The sequence below is a fragment of the Orcinus orca genome, chromosome 16 (genome assembly GCF_937001465.1).
Source record: "Orcinus orca chromosome 16, mOrcOrc1.1, whole genome shotgun sequence".
NCBI classification, from domain to species: Eukaryota; Metazoa; Chordata; class Mammalia; order Artiodactyla; family Delphinidae; genus Orcinus; species Orcinus orca.
Genome location: NC_064574.1, coordinates 84,985,874 through 85,001,536, shown reverse-complemented (window position 1 = coordinate 85,001,536; position 15,663 = coordinate 84,985,874). Strand labels below are relative to the sequence as shown.

The following is a 15,663-nucleotide window of genomic DNA, read 5'->3' as shown; positions in this document are numbered from 1 at the left end:
TGGGCGCCTGAAGCCAAGAGAAAGATTAGTGATGCCTGTCTGTGGAGCAGAGCTTTGTTTAATAGCCTGGCCGGGGAAGACTAAAATCCCTTAGTCTTCTAGATTAGAGGAGCAAGGGGCATCCCCAAAGGGGTGCAAAAAAGCTATTGAAACTTTTATGGGATGGGTTCCTTTATCAAAAGATTCTTCTACATTCCAGCCCTGAGACAAGCATCTTGTAATACTCTTTTGTGAGGGCTGGAAGAAGAATCTCTTAGAGGGATTTTGCCTGTTGACTGTCAGGAGCAGACTCGCTATTTAAATTTTAACGCTTCTCAGCAAGTCTGCAATTCCAAAGTCTGTTAGTGAGCAAGTCCTTCCTAGACCACTTTTTTTTTTTTAATTTGGTACAAATCAGAGTGCCCATGACATGATTGGGTTCATTTATTTTAGTTTTCAGTTTAATCTCTCTTCCTGCCAGATCTTTTATCTTCTAGTAGGAGAGGAAAAAGAATAAGTAAAAATTCCTATCGATACAACCAGAGAACTGAGCAGAGCCCCAGGGTCTAGAGCAGATTAATAGGCCCCGTCATCGAATCGAACTGGGCAGCAGCTCCTACTACTCAGGCTACACTTTCAGGAGCTGTTTACACTCTGCGTGAACAAATGGCTGAGAGTCAGGGAATCGCGTGGGGCTGAGTTTGGGTGGGAGGGAGGGAGGGCGCTTGCGGCGGGAAGGAGGCGTCCGGGGCGCTTCTCTGCCCCTTCCCTGTGCGACTAATCATTTCAGTCCACGGGCTCGACCACCGTCCTCCTGACTTTGCCTCTTTCTGAAATTGCCGCGGTTCACTCTGTACCTGACTGAGCAGGTGAGCGGCGTGCGCTTACAGACCCTGTAATCTGCAGGAAGAGGGGGGTGGAAGACGTGTTTCCTTCAGCACGTGTGGCAGGGCCCCCGCAGGAGCAGGCAGCACTCGCGACTCAGAATAATCAAGGGGGGAGTTTAGGAGGGGGAGTGGCAGAGCCGGGATCACCCGTGGTCACAGGGGTGAGGCGAGCCGCAGAGCCGGGGAGAGAGATTGTGCAGGGCTGCGCCGTGAGAAGAGCAGGGGCCTTTGGGTGAAGCATGCAGACAGTCTGGGGCAACCTCCAGTGAGTAGGGAAGAGCCCTCCCTGCCAGGCAGGCCCTCCAGGGCACAGGCAGGGTGGGCAGGGTGGAGAGGGGGCCTGCGGTGAAAACAGGAGCGCCTGGCAGAGTCTCTGCCGGAGCCGGGCCTACGCCAGACGCATCGGCGCCCTTCCCTTGTATCATACTCATCGGTCTCAGGAGTCGTGTGTTATCCCCCTTGTGTTATGTGCAGTTCCCACCATTTAAACTCTTTAATTGTGGTAAAAATACACACAGCATGAGATTTTCCGTCTCAGCCACTTCGGCGTGTCCAGTTCGGTAGCGTTAAGTACAATCACCCCGTTGTGCAGCCGTCGCCACCATCATTTCCAGAAGTCTTTTCATCTCGCAAAACTGAAACTCTGTCCCCATCAAACACTAACTCCCGTCCCCCCTCCCCCAGCCCCCGGTGTACTCCAGGTGTCTCATTTAAGTGGAATTATACTACATTATCTGTCCTTCGAGGACTGGCTTATTCCACTCAGCGTCACGTCCTCGAGGTTCATCCACGTTGGAGCGTGTGTCGGAACTTCTGTTCGTTTCAAGGCTGCATAATAGGTCGTTGTATGGATGGACCGTATTCTGGTTGTCCATCCACCTGTCGATGGACACTTGGGTTGCATCGCCTTTTGGCTGTTATGAATAATGCTGTTATGTTCATAATGCTTAGCACCACTTCCAAGAAATAAGAGAGACAGCTTGATTTCCTACAGGTCAGTCCCCAGCACCCACCTTTCACTTCACTGATAACTTGAGAATGTAGTTCAGGGTCATAGCAATTCTGAGCGGAACTGACACGGGGCACTTGTTCATCCCAGGGCATCACTGCACGAAACGATTGGGCCAAAAAGCCTGTTTAAACTCTATAGAGAAAGTCCCACTAAAGTGTAGGAGCCGACAGAACCTTCTGAAGCCTTGCAGGCAAGAGCCCGCTTGGCTGACAGAGTCCCTCTTCCACGCCTGCCGGAAAGCTGGGAGCACAGATATTCTAAACTCGCTGTGAATTTCATTCCATGTCTCTCCAGCCAGAGCCGCTCAGGGGTGTGGCAGTATAATGAGTTGCCACGCAGATGGGTTGCAGAATGCACAGCCCATCTGTCTTTATCATGCTCATTTCCTCTTTTATTAAAATGTTAATGACTATAGGTTTTATTTATCATTTGGTGACATGTGCAGCATCCTTTTCTGGGAGACAAATCTGCAGTCTGCCATGTGAGCTGACAGAGAACTTCTTCCCGTCACATATTGAACACAGGCATGAGGAATATTGGGTTCCATTTAAACTGCCGTCTGCAGGTTGAACCCAAAAATCCCTTTACCTGTTGACAACAGCATGGGGTTAACAGGAGGCACACTGGACTCTGCGTGGGAAACCCAAGTTCAAAGCCAGGCCCGCTGGTTACTCACCACGGGACCGTGAGCCTCGGTTTGCCCATCTGTTCAGTGGAGCCAACCACTCCACCTGCCTTGGTAAGCAAATGAGCTAATCTGTGGGAACGCACTTTGCATTCACTTATTGTCATTCAGACATGTGCTTGTAGAGGCTTGACCTTGTTTTGCTCGTTCTTTCAGACTCTCCGTGGAAAGTGCATCTGTCACACGTGGGCCCCGAGATGACAGGCGTCACCGTGCGTGGCCTGACCCCGGCTCGTACCTATCAATTCAGGGTGTGCGCCGTGAACCAAGTGGGCAAGGGCCAGTACAGCGCAGAGACGAGCAGGTGTGTGACGCGCACCCTTGGAGAGGCACAGGGAGCCTAGGACGCATCGGGTTAGGCCATCAGCCACCACCGCTTAGTCATATTGGGGGAAGCAGAGAGGAGGCGCAGTGGCTCGCCGGGCTCGCCAGGGGGGCCTTACCTGCCGAGGGGAGTTTCTTAGCTTCTGCGGTGCTCTGGCTGTGCCGACATAAATCATTCCCAACCACACAGCCCTCGGTTTACGTGAGATTAAGAGCGTGCGGTGTTTCCATGCCCTTTGTGTACCTGGCTGCCAGCAAGGTGGGAGCTGGTGCCACCGTCTTGACAGGTAAACACTGAGCAGGTGTCGGCAGGAAGCCAAGTGAGCTCTGGCGTTTCCCTGGTGGTCCTGATGCTGTCCCCCGCACCAGCCCCACCTCCCCAGGCCAGGCGGCTGCTTTCAGGCCTGTTCAGATGTGACGTGGGGAACGGGCTTCGTCCTGTTTCAGTGTGCCCTCCCCAGCGCACCTGAGCGCTCGGTGGGCTTGTGCTATAGAGGAGTTGAGAGATCTAAATGACTCTTTTCAAAATGTGGGCGTTTGACATGAGAAATACTGAAAGAGCCGAAGGAAACAATCGGGAAGGAGCCTCGGACTACGGCCCGTGAGCTGCCTCACTCACGCCTGTGATCCTTTGAGGAGCGGAGGTACCACGGGCCGTTCAAGCAGCAGAAGGTCGCCTCCCACGCCTTTCTTGTTGCTTGCTGAACTGATTTTCTATTATGTTGTAACTATTTCGTGCACGTCCTTTCCGTTTGATCAGCTGTGCGTTTTGCTGTGTTCATTGCTCGATTTGAGTAACTAGTTAGGCTCAAGCTTCGGCAAGGTAGAGAATGCGAGCGGGGACCCTTCGCTTCCGGGGCTGACCTCTCTTCCCCTCCCGGACTTCTTTTTCTTAGGTTGATGCTCCCTGAAGAGCCACCCAGCGCTCCCCCGAAAAATATAGTGGCCAGTGGGCGCACCAATCAGTCCATCATGGTCCAGTGGCAGCCGCCCCCGGAAACAGAGCACAACGGGGTGCTGCGTGGGTACATCCTCAGGCAAGTAGCCAGCGGTCGGCCATTTTTAGACTGTCCTTATAGAGAGTCAAGGGTCTGTTCTGCTCAGGTCGCAAACTCAAATGTCTGTAGGAGCCCAACAGTAATCGAGAGACTCAGGCCAGCAGCGAGACTCTAGGGACTGGTGGAGACGGCGGCAGACCAATGAGAACAGGCGCCTGTGGGCAGCCTCACGGGACAGTCTCTGCAGTCAGCCGTGATGCGCACATGCGAGAAACCGCTATCGGGGTCGCATTTTGGCAGAAGAATGGAGGGGAAATATTATGGGTTGGGAGCAAGGTGTGCTTACTCACTGTAAATGCTTTCACTCTTAAGTTTTTACCAGGGGCATGCATTATTAAGTATAATAATTTTTAATTAGTAATATTGCGGTTGATTTAATTATAAGCCAGTTTTTGCCATGCTAGTGCGTTGTTCAGAATTGCCAGGTTTTCCACTGTTACAAAGAAGTTTTTAAATCCAGCTCTTTACACACATTCTCACCGTTTTTAAAAATTGGGAATGAAATCAATGTATTTTGAAACACAGGGCAGGCCAGACCCTCACAGCTGCGGAACAGATGTGGCCCAAGAGTGGCCGGTTTGCTGTCTCTGCCCCCGCGGGGAGGGGCGTCAGGCTTCTGAGCACATTGAGTGAACTGTACCAGCACCGACTGGGTTGACAGAAGGCACCTGCTTTGCCAAAACCACTGCTAATTTTAAGATTGCAGCAAAAGTGATCATTTGAGAGGTTTGTTGACACAAGTAAAAAGAAAACAGTAAAGCAGTATTAAAAGGATAACTATTAAACCTCTTCTAATGGACCGTGCAGCTGTGGCCGTATCTGTTACCAGCCTTATGGGGCAGGGACCATGGGTGTCCGTCATTACCGTCCTCCAGATGCCCAGCCCATGCCCTTTCTAAAAGTGTGATCAGAAAATACCGGGTTAACAAAGGTCTTAAGTGGAGAAATATAGTCTCTTAGATCAATGTAAGAGATTATGAAAGAGTTGCTTCTTTAACTCTGCATCTTTGCGTGTGGGAGAGAGCTCATTCCCGATGTATTTACGTAATCACCCACTCATGGTTTCATACGTGTTTATCTTTATGCCTGTAATATTTACCCGTCCCAACCATTTCACCGCTGTTTTGGAGTTTTTCCTCGAGCGTATGAAGTATCCTCTGAACACAAGCCAGATCATTATCTGCCTGAAGAGGTTCAAGTGCGGCCCTCCCCAGGGGTGCACGAGGGCCGGAGGACTGATAGCACTCAGGGCCCCCTCGGTCTCCGCGCCCCTGGCCGTCCTTCCCCGTTTCAAAGGGGACACCGCGGATCTGTCCCCTGCGGTCAGGGGGCGCCTGTGGACTCTGGTCCTGTGGGTGCTTCCAGACAATCCCGTTTCCCTGGGGAGAGCAGCCTGGTGCTCCCCCCTGCTTGAGGCTGGGGTCTTCTGTCACGTTCCTGCCCCTCACTGCTCACCCCAGCTGTCGCCCTTGTTCCGTGCTTATCAACTAATGAAAATAATTGGCCTCCCCTCCCAGACCAGCCCTTCCTTCCCGTGCTTGTCATCCGGGCCGCCTCTGTCTTTTTTTGAGCACATGGAGGGAGAAGTTTCCTTGCGCTCCGGCTGCCAAGTAAGGACTTTAAAAGTCAGCCCACAGAACCAGAACCCGGGGCATGGAGTTTAATAATGAAATCTCTCTGATGTTACAAGGCCCGATCAGGGACCGCACGTTTTTCTATTTTGCGGGATTACGACTGTTAAAAGGATTTTCTGTGATGGTATCGGTCGAGTCGAGCGCTGGAAAAGAGGGCATCTGTGTTTGCAGGGGCTTGAATCAAGGAAGCCCTAAGATGAGGGGACACGACCCAAGGCCTGTGAATGTCCAAGTTTTCAGAAATTGAAGACCCGTGCCAAAATGACTTTGCTTGGAAACATTTCCGAATTATCCTCCCATCTGCAGATGAGCTCTGTTTGCAAGTGTGGACCCTCTGGGGCACAAGTCTCCGTGTCAGATAAACAGCACAGCCCAGGGAAGAACAACATGGAAACAAATAACTGTTGTCGCCCTGGCCATAAGAATTAGTTAGAGTGTGTTCACAGTCATAAAATATTTATAATAATGGGCAGGGTGTTGCTTTGAGAGGAGCATAGGGGTTACGTCCTTTAAAAACATTCTCCTGTTTATTTCTGTGTGAAAAATCATCTCGTTCTCTCTGAGACGGTCTCCTGGGCAACGTATCCGGCCAGTCAGAGGACGATGCTCTGCACTTCTGTTATTAATTATGACCTTCCCAGACATCCCATGGGTGTTACAAAAGCACCCTGAGCCGCCGGTCAGAGTGGACCAAGCTGCCTGCCTCGAAGGGAGAGCTGCCGTCTCCAAGATGCGGATTCTGCAGCGCGTCACACACAACCTCACACAGAGGGGCCTGGGAGAAGGTGTGCGGCACGCTTGGTTTCTCATAGCTCAGCGTTCTCTCTTAGGATGCTTCCTGCAAGAGCAGTGTTTCCAAAGGAGAAATGTGTAGGGGGTGCGTTACACTGTCACACCTCCTGTGCACCCACTGTTTCATTTTATCCTTACAACAAGCCTGTGAGATGCCATCATTATTATGTCCATTTAGGGAGGAGGGAAGCAAGGCTCAGGGACGTTAAGAATTTGCTTGAGGCCACCCAGCTCCTAAGTCTTCTTCCCAGCCTAAGTCTTCTGAGCTGATTGCTTTGCTTTTCCCTGGAATGTGTATCAGATAGTGGAGTGAGCTCTTCAGTAGCCGTGCCCGGCTTGTGCCACGTTGGTTACCCATGATCTTGGGCACCAGTCACGTGCCACGTTAGTCTGGGGTCTGGTGTGGGTGTGAAGCCAATATTTACCTGTTTCAAAATGGCTGTGTAATTGTCTCAGCGCCATTTATTTTAAAAGTTTACGTTTCGTAGATGGGAAGTATCTGGTACGCGGGTTATTCCACACCAGGCCTTCCTCCTGTTGTCCCCTGCCTGGAACACAGACCGTCCCGTTATATGGATGAACTTAACGTGCTGTGAATGGCGCCTACACTTGGTGCAGGTAGTTTAGAAAAGGAGTGTCAGCTGAGTAGGATCGGAAGTTGATGGGCTATGAAGCACAAATGGGGTTTGATACCCTAACTTCCATCTTGGCCCGTCTCAGAGCGCCGCTGACCGTCGCCAGGGCCCTGCAGGGCCCGCATCCTGCTGCTCCTTTCAGGTGGGAGTCGGGGAGGCCTTGGGCCTTTGTGCTTTTCACAGCTGGCCTGCTCTCCAGCATTTCTGCCTCCTCTCCACAGTCCTCACCGCGTACAAGTGGCCTGTAGCAGGAAGGCACAAAAGACTAGTCTCAGAAAATCCTGATTTTCATGGACTGCCTTTCAGCCATTGTTCCCTTTGGAGGGCTGTTTTCCATTCCAGGCCTGAACTCCGGGGCTCCTCCTGCTGGTCCGCCTGCGTCCAGACGCTCCGCCCCTGGGGACAGCGCAGATGACTGAGCGGGACTCCGCAGGCTTGCTCAGTGTCCGGGAGGGGCCTGGAGACCCCGGCCCTCTGCGGAGAGTGGACGGTCTCCTGCTGCCACTCTGGGCTCGTGCTCTCTTCCCTCCCCCACTGAGCATCAGAGCCACGTCTTCCTGAGGCAAGAACCAGCTCTTGGATAGAAATTCGTGCTTTTGGAAGCTGCCCAATGACTGAGGAAGTTACGCCCACTGCACATGCCCCTCGGTTTACCCAGGGCAACTGATTCACTTCTACACATGCAGTCGTGGAAAACACTCGCTACTCAAAACAACACTCCAGCAGCCCTTGCATTGTACAAATAGCAATGTCCTAGCTGATACGTTTTCTGTGTCCAGAGCCGTGTATATGTCGCTGTTTTAAATAAATACAACTTTAAATCTCTGGCGTTAGTCCACTGAAGAGCATACACACCACGCTCTTACAGGTCCCCTAAAAAGCCATTTGTCATACTTAGCGCCAGCCTAGTATTTTAGGAGGGTGAATGCCTTTGGAAAGCACTCATTCTGACTCCAGGACTTGGTGAGCAAACCCAGCGGGGAGCTCAGCCCAGGGACACCGAGAGACCGCACACGGCTCTCTTCCTTCCCTCCCTCATCGCAGTCACAGGAGGAAGGGCTCGCTCAGACGGATTTATAGCCACACCCTGCTAGAAATCATGTCGGGAATTTTGGGCCTTAAGTCACTGTACTCCCTGGACAACCGGCACTTAAAAAGTGACCATCTTCCCTGAACCCTAACACAGTTGGAATGTCAGTTCTGTTGGCCCAGAGCTTATAATCACTGTGAGATTAGGTTGTACCTTTTTTAGTGGTTGAAGTAGAAGCAGTGTCGTCTGACGCTGACTTCTGGCTTTACTCTTGTTTTTACTTCCGCTTTCCTCTGAGCGTGTGGAGTGACTTCAGGTAAAGCCAGTTCCTTGCTCAGGTCATCTCCCCTGGGTCCGCCGCAGGTACCGCCTGGCTGGCCTGCCCGGAGAGTACCAGCAGAGGAACATCAGCAGCCCCGAGGTCAGCTACTGCCTGGTGACGGAGCTCATCGTCTGGACGCAGTATGAGATACAGGTGGCCGCCTACAATGGGGCTGGCCTGGGCGTCTTCAGCAGGGCGGTGACCGAGTACACCTTACAAGGAGGTAAGCTTGCTTTCCCCCGAGGCTGCAGAATCGTCGCTAGGGAGCAGGATTTGCAAAGTTCAACTGGAGCATGTTTGGAATAAAGATAGCGTCCAGTCCTCTAGGGAGTGGTTAGAGGAGAGTGATCACGTATTTAATTTCATCTCTCTGTCTATTCCAAAACTATAGCAAAACCACAGAAGGGAAACAGATACGATTCTAACCGCTTTTTTCTGGTTACTAAGGACAGGGTGTATCTACACACATCCTTTAACTGGTCCACTTATTCTGTAAAAGGTCCGTGGGATTGTCTTTTCCTAAATGGAATAACAGTATATTTTGCAGTGAAGCTGGCCGTGGAGCCCTGTGTGAAACTGTGAATGTTTTTCAAAGAGGATGAGTATTTAGTATTTTGCTTTTAATGGTGTAATACAATTATTAGTAATGGAATTTGCAACTTGGTGCTCTCCACCCCCCCACCCCCACTTTGGTTTACTTTTTCAGTTACACAAGCAAACAATTTACTAAATCGATAAAAACTCTTCCCCACACCCACCCCCCAAAATGACCAGGCAGAATGTCATAAAGCCAGTGGGTCTTACATTTATGTGCTAAGACCCAACCCCGTTATTTTCCGTTATTTCCACTGGTGTTCTGGAGGATCCGGGTCTCGGCGCCAGGAAGGGCTGGGCACTCAGAAACCTCCTCTGTGTCTGCATTTCACTTTCAAAGCTCTTAGCGGTAATAAATAGACCCTCTCTCAACACAGCCAGGTGTGCCCCAGAGCAGCCCAGAGCCTTGCCCAGGGAAGCAGTTTTCCCACAGGATCTGAAACGCTTTTTCGTTCAGCAGTTTTACCCTCTCCTGACTCACAGGTGTGATTTTATTTGCTTAGGCGTTTTTATTGCTACCAGGCCTTGACCTTTTTCAAACGGTAAGGTTTCTAACTGCCCACTTCTCTCCCCAAATCACGCCTGGGACCTCATGTTCCTTGATATTACATGCTGTCATTGCCGTCCCTTATTGATCGGCTGTCTGTTGTCATCCGAAAGTCCATAAATCCCCCTTTATGAGTTAAGCGCCGTCACCTCTGCGTTCACAGTGAACAGGAGAAATGTTTAACGTGCAGGACGACCGGGAAGGGGCTGTGTATCTGCTGGTGATCCTTGCTCACTCACTGAAAAATGAAAGTAGTTGAAACCCTGCACAGTCCATGCTTGCTTTAATTAGTCTACTTCATAAAATAACAATAAATTTGGAAACACTTAACATGACAGATATTGCTGTTAGTAATCCCCATGGCTCTTCCCTGTGACTCTGCTTCCTCGGGTTACCGGGGCGTTTGCATCCTGTGCTGCCGCAGGCTCCGCTGGATGGAGAAGGGCTGGGAGGCTGTGGAGTCTGCCCTGGGGACCCGTGGAAGGTTGAGGGCTGTGAGTGACGTGATCAAAGTGCCGCATTAGAAGAGGGGCCTGTCGGTGGGTGCGGGCGAGGCGGAGGGGAGCTGAGGAGGAGGCGGCGGCTCCAGAGACAAAAGAGCGATAGCGTGGCTGTGAAGTGATGAATTCCCCCGTCTCTGGCGCTGGCCTGAGGGGGGCGAGGGGCGTGTTCGGGTGCTGCTTCATGGTTTTCAGAGCAGCTCCACACGCCTTCCCTCTGCAGTGCCCCCGGAACCCCACCCAGACTGCAAGGGGCCCCGCGGGCCCTCCCCCAAGCGACCTGTCCGGTAGGACCGGGGCCAGCCCCTCCCTCAGCTTGCTTGCAGTTTATGGCATAGGACAGGACACGTTCTGCTCGAATTGAGCTGGTCTAAGGTCGCTCGGCTAACACACGGCGGAGCAGCGCTAACGCTGGGTCTTCTGAGTCGAGAGCTCTGTTTTCTGGGCGCCGTCAACAGCCTCTGCTGTCAGTGGGACCCACGCTCGCACGGGGCTCACGCGGGACACAGGCGCGCTCGCACGGGGCTCATCGTCCATGCTCCTTGTGAGCCTTCCAGGCACCCACAGCCCAACAAGAGGGAGCAAAGCACGTTAACTCTGTCCTTGAATCCGCGCTGCCGCCCAGGACAGGACAGTCACAAGAGAGCTTTAGACACAAGGTCGGGAAGAATGGGGGCAAGTGCGGGGGGACGTGCGGCTGGCCTGGCTCTGGAGCAAATGACTTGGTAAGCCGGGTGAGGAGCCTCTGACTAGAAGGTGGGACGTTGGGAAGAAAACGGCACCATCGAGGGGCCTTGAGTAACTTAGGGAGACGGAGATGAGGCTGGGGCGCTTGTGAGATGTCTGCACACGCACGTGCACACACAGGCACGTGCACCACATGCACGCATACTCACATGCACACACGCACATGCACACACACACGCACAGGCACGCACGCACAGGCATGCACATACAGGCACACGCACTGCACACGCACGCGCACAACGCACACACATGCATACACACGCACGCAGGCTCGCGTACACACCCCTTTCTGTACACGTGGCCCCAGAAACGGCCCTTTTCTGGAGTCTGTAAGGCCTGATTCTTACTATTTACTCCTTATCTGCCTTCGAGAAACACAGTAACTTTTTTGAGCCTCTGCTGTTTTCATTTGTAAAGCTGTGACGTGTCTACCTGCCCTGACTGCTTTAAGGGCAGATGTGAGGCAAAAACAAGGCAATGCACGTGAAAAGGCTTTGAAAACGCTGAGCTATGGTACAAACACCCGTGTTGTTGTCTGTATTCCTCCTTCCACCGTGACAATGACCAGTATGTACTGCGGTATTTGAATGTTTCTGTACTGGTAGTTGTACAGAAAGAAATTTGGGGTTATTCTCTCTGCTAATAGTAAAATCGAGAGCACACATTCAGGAATTGATGTGAGCACCTACTGTGTGCTCAAGGTTGGGCGATGGGCCAGGGCAACGAGAGTGGAGGGGATACCTGTCTCGTTGTCAAACCTGCGGGCTTGCAGCCTCGCTCGGGAGCAAAGACTGACATTTGTGAGACAAGATCAAGAACTAGAACAGAATCCGGCCTCATTCACAGGCAGTGACTCCCCATTTGCCCACAAGATAGGCATTACTAACGTGCTGTAAAGGCTTTCCAGCCGAGATGCCCTGAGGAGTATGCCGTTGGTGGGAAGGCATCCCTGAGAAGGGGCTTTGCTGGGACTGCACCAGGGAAGTAAGCGTAGCCGTCTGATTTGGTTAGGAATGGAGTCCAGCCGCTAGACTCAGACCCAAGAGAACAGTAGCTTAACTGAGGTGGAGGTGTGCTTTTATCTCTCTCAGGGTCATAGTGGCACCTTTATGGTCAGCAGAGAGCCAGGCTCCTTCCTTTTGCTTTGCCATCATTAGCATCTGCCTCATGGTTACAAGCTGACTCCTGCGATGCCAGCTATCACGTCCACATCCCAGTAGGAGGAAGGCATGGGGTGTGCCTTGTGGCCTAGTAATCAAGTGTGCTCACCTCTGAAGAGCTTTCTTAGAAGTCCCATCTGCCGCAGACGTATGCTTACAATTCATGGACTGTCTCTGTGCCAGAGAGCCTGGAAAGGGTCTTTCAGCTGGGTGCATTTCTGTCCATTATGAAGGAAGGAAGGGGGAGGGGAAAGTGGAGGGCAGCTAGCAGTTTCGGCCCCACTTTGTATGGTGACTCCTGCTGGGGAGTCAAACCCAGAGGATGTATTTACACTTTCTAGATACAAAGTTGTGGGACAACCTGTCTCGTGGCTGCTGCATGAAGAGCGTCTCATGATCCTTCATAATCGCGCACATTGGAATTAGCAGAAACTGCAAACCCGCAGCCCCTCCAGACCCCTCGGCCTCAGCGCTCAGCTCGGCGGGTCTGCTCGGCCAACAGCCGAACACGTGGATCTGCCACCGGGGACCCTTCCCAGCACCTCGCGTGTCCCAGTGCTGTTAGCGGCCATTGCTGAGAAAGCCTGGGGGCTGAGTTGGCCCTTGGAGCTGAAAAGGGAATAATTAAAATGCTTGTATATTAAGGAGAAAAAAATAACTCATAAGATTAATTGTCAGCCTAATTTGGGAAATTACTGGAATGTATATAAACATAATTCTGGAGTCCATCAGGAGTCAATCACGGAGGATCAGGAAGTACTGGCCTTGGGAAGAGTGAAGCTGCAGTCCAGCCAGACTCATTGTCGCTGTCCCTGTACCGCGTGGCAGGCTTGATCCATCAGGCGAAATGAGATGTCATTTATCTTGACTTCAGTAAGGCTCCTCTCGAGAAGGTATGGGAACGCCAGGAGAGCTGGTGCGGCTCCCCCTGCCATTAGCGGGGCGTGTGGCGTGTTAGACCATCACTCGCAAAGAGAACTTATAAATAATGCAGGGTCGGCCCGGGTGCAGGCACACAGCGGCAGGAACGCGGGGACGGGAAGGCTGCTGCCCAGGAGACGCAGTGACCTCGTGCTCCTGGAGCACATGGGCTTGGCCTCAGAGGCACCTTTTTCCAGGAAGCTCCTAAAGGAAGATAAGTGAGTTACTCCTCCCTTGAGTTCAGCCGCATGTGATATTGATCCCTAAAGTGATTTGAACCCCCTGTGCCACCTGTCACACACCCCGCGTTTCTCTTCAGTCCCAGTCATTGTTAAGATACAATAAAAACGTCTGCTTTGTCTGCTTTCGTCCTTTAAGGTTTGGACACACAGGGATTATTTAACACAAACTTTCTCACCTCCCAACTTTTCATATCCCCCCCTCATCCCCCACCCACCATGATCTTGCCTGCCAATCCCATTTGATAGATTTTATTAGCAGGGCCTCATGACCTTCTCTGCTCTAGAGAAGAATTTTTAAATGCCAGAGATTAATTCACACACGGAGCAGCAAAACTCTAATAACAGCTCCAGCCATGCGAACTTTCCGGGCGGGGTCGGGGGAAGACGGGGCGTGGTGCGTTCGTCACAGTGGCTGTGGCCTAGAGTTCCACAATACGGGAACCCACTCGTCAAATTTCCATTGTGATTACCCAAAATGAATGAAAAACAGCTTAAGTTTACTCGAGAATTTACTTCAAACCCCTTCCAGAAAGCAATATGCTTTTAGTTTCAAGTAGAAAAAGCCATAGAGTCTACGTTCTGCATGACTAAACGCGCAGTATAATTACAAGCATTTTTCTTATGGCCAATGTCTGCTTCAGCAACTTCCTAATCATCTAGTATGGGAGGATAAAGCACTGTAGTCATCTGAAGCAATCAGTGGTTCAGATTTGATGCTGATGCAGTGTTTGGTTCCAGTCAGTTTCTGTTAAAAATTGTTCGACTAATGGTGAAAGACACATGAAGAAGGTGACCACAGAGGTCTGAGGTGAGCCTCAGTGTGGAATCCTACATACTGTTAGGATACGGATGTAATAGGTGATGGTTCCATCCTAAAATAAGCCAGTGAGGTTAGCAAACTCCTATCCCTTCCTTAAATGTATCCATAAAAATGCAGATGTTGGTTTTTCTAGAAAGGGTCCAAAGACAAATTATACTATAAATCATCATTTTTGAGCATGCCAAGGTTTTAATTTTTTCTGGTTTTATTTCTTTATCATTTTTCTTCTTGTAACAGGTATTTTTGTGCTGTAATGATTTATTCTGGTTTCAGAACATTACCTTCTAATGAAAGAGAAATATTTCATATTTAAAGAGAAATGGAAAAAAACATTTGGTTATCCACATTTCTAAAACATTAGTAAAAGCCCTTAAATGTTCACTTGGGCTTTGCAAGGTTTTCTAAAGTAAGGATTATAAATGAACACTCCGTTTGCAAGCTCCATTCTTATCTCCTCTTGGGAAATTCTCAATGTGGCATAAATGACATTGCACAAAAGATTCGTGCAAAATCCTTAAGACCTTCTAGACCTCAAGCTGCGCCTACAGAACAGGATGATGTTCAGAATCTCCCAGCATCACCTAAAACACTACTGAACAGAGTGATATGGGATATTCCATTAGGTATGGGCTTCATTTGGCCTTTTAGAACTCTCAGGAAAGGAAAGGATAGGAAACGAGCATTTTAGGGGAAGCCACTCTATGCCAGTTTTGCTGTGCTGTGCTCCCCACTTACACTCATTATCATTTCGTCAGTCATCCCCCAGCCATCACGTGAGAAAAGCACCCCTGTCCCTATTTTACAGAGGAAAAATGGAAGCTCAGAGAGGTAACTAACTTTCCAAAGGTCACATAGCTCGAAAAGGCTGGAAAATGCTAGAATGTATGCTTTTGCTTTTCATTCTGCATATAGCAAACACGGACATAAATTACTTCCAGGTTTTTGGTGCTTATGTTCACATGGCAAGTGGGCTTGCAGTAGCTCGTGGACATTTTTTACTGCCATCCACAATAAGAGGTCTGTTTTACATGGACACCCAGGACACACACACACACACACACACACACACACACACCCCTGACACAAAAGGCTCATAGAACAATAGTTGCCCTGACGGTGTGTGAAGTTGTTTAACATTTTCTATTGTATTCCATTCTGTTTCACTCTCTCCTCCTTTAACAGATGCAGGCTGTGATCACTAAATTGACTTCCTGGGCTGTTGCTAATGCATTTATAACCTGCAGTTTTGAAAAACACCGAATTTAAGCAATACAGGATGTTTGGTTCAGCTGATCATGAATCCCTTTCAGAACAGGCTTCTGCTGGCCTGTAGGACACATCAGGGTCAGGGCTGAAGAAGGCTTCGCGAGGGAGATACTCCTAAAACCAACACTGAAAGACCAAACAAGGGTCTGAGTGGGGCCTTGGGCAGGGGTGACAGGCCTGGGCACAGAGCTGAGGTTTGGGGGATGGAGGAGGCTGAGTCCAGCACCTGCATCTGTGCAGACGACCTCATGGGAGAGAAGGGGTTTCCGGGGTAAGACTTGCCCTTCAGCTGCTGCTGGCAGATACAAGGAACGATCAAACCCATCTTAAATTACTGTGACCAGCACATTACGGACTGGGCTTCCCTACAAGCCTGCAAATGCCTCAAGGGCAGGGGCCACGTCTGATTTGTCTTATTTATATCTGTACCCCTAAATCCAAGCACAATGCCTGATGCGTAAATAAACAGAATGTGAATAGCTGTCTGATTACAGACAGACCCTTGCCG

General features: G+C 50.6%; 1 protein-coding gene across 1 annotated transcript in view; it reads left to right on the top strand.

Moving 5' to 3' along the window:
• SDK1 (sidekick cell adhesion molecule 1) overlaps nucleotides 1–15,663 on the top strand; it is an 826,099-nt gene that overhangs the window by 642,905 nt on the left and 167,531 nt on the right. Inside the window, exons 15-17 of the mRNA XM_049699672.1 lie at nucleotides 2,720–2,867; nucleotides 3,784–3,924; nucleotides 8,400–8,581. Coding sequence (XP_049555629.1) covers nucleotides 2,720–2,867; nucleotides 3,784–3,924; nucleotides 8,400–8,581 — 471 coding nt within the window. The remainder of the gene's footprint in view (nucleotides 1–2,719; nucleotides 2,868–3,783; nucleotides 3,925–8,399; nucleotides 8,582–15,663) is intronic.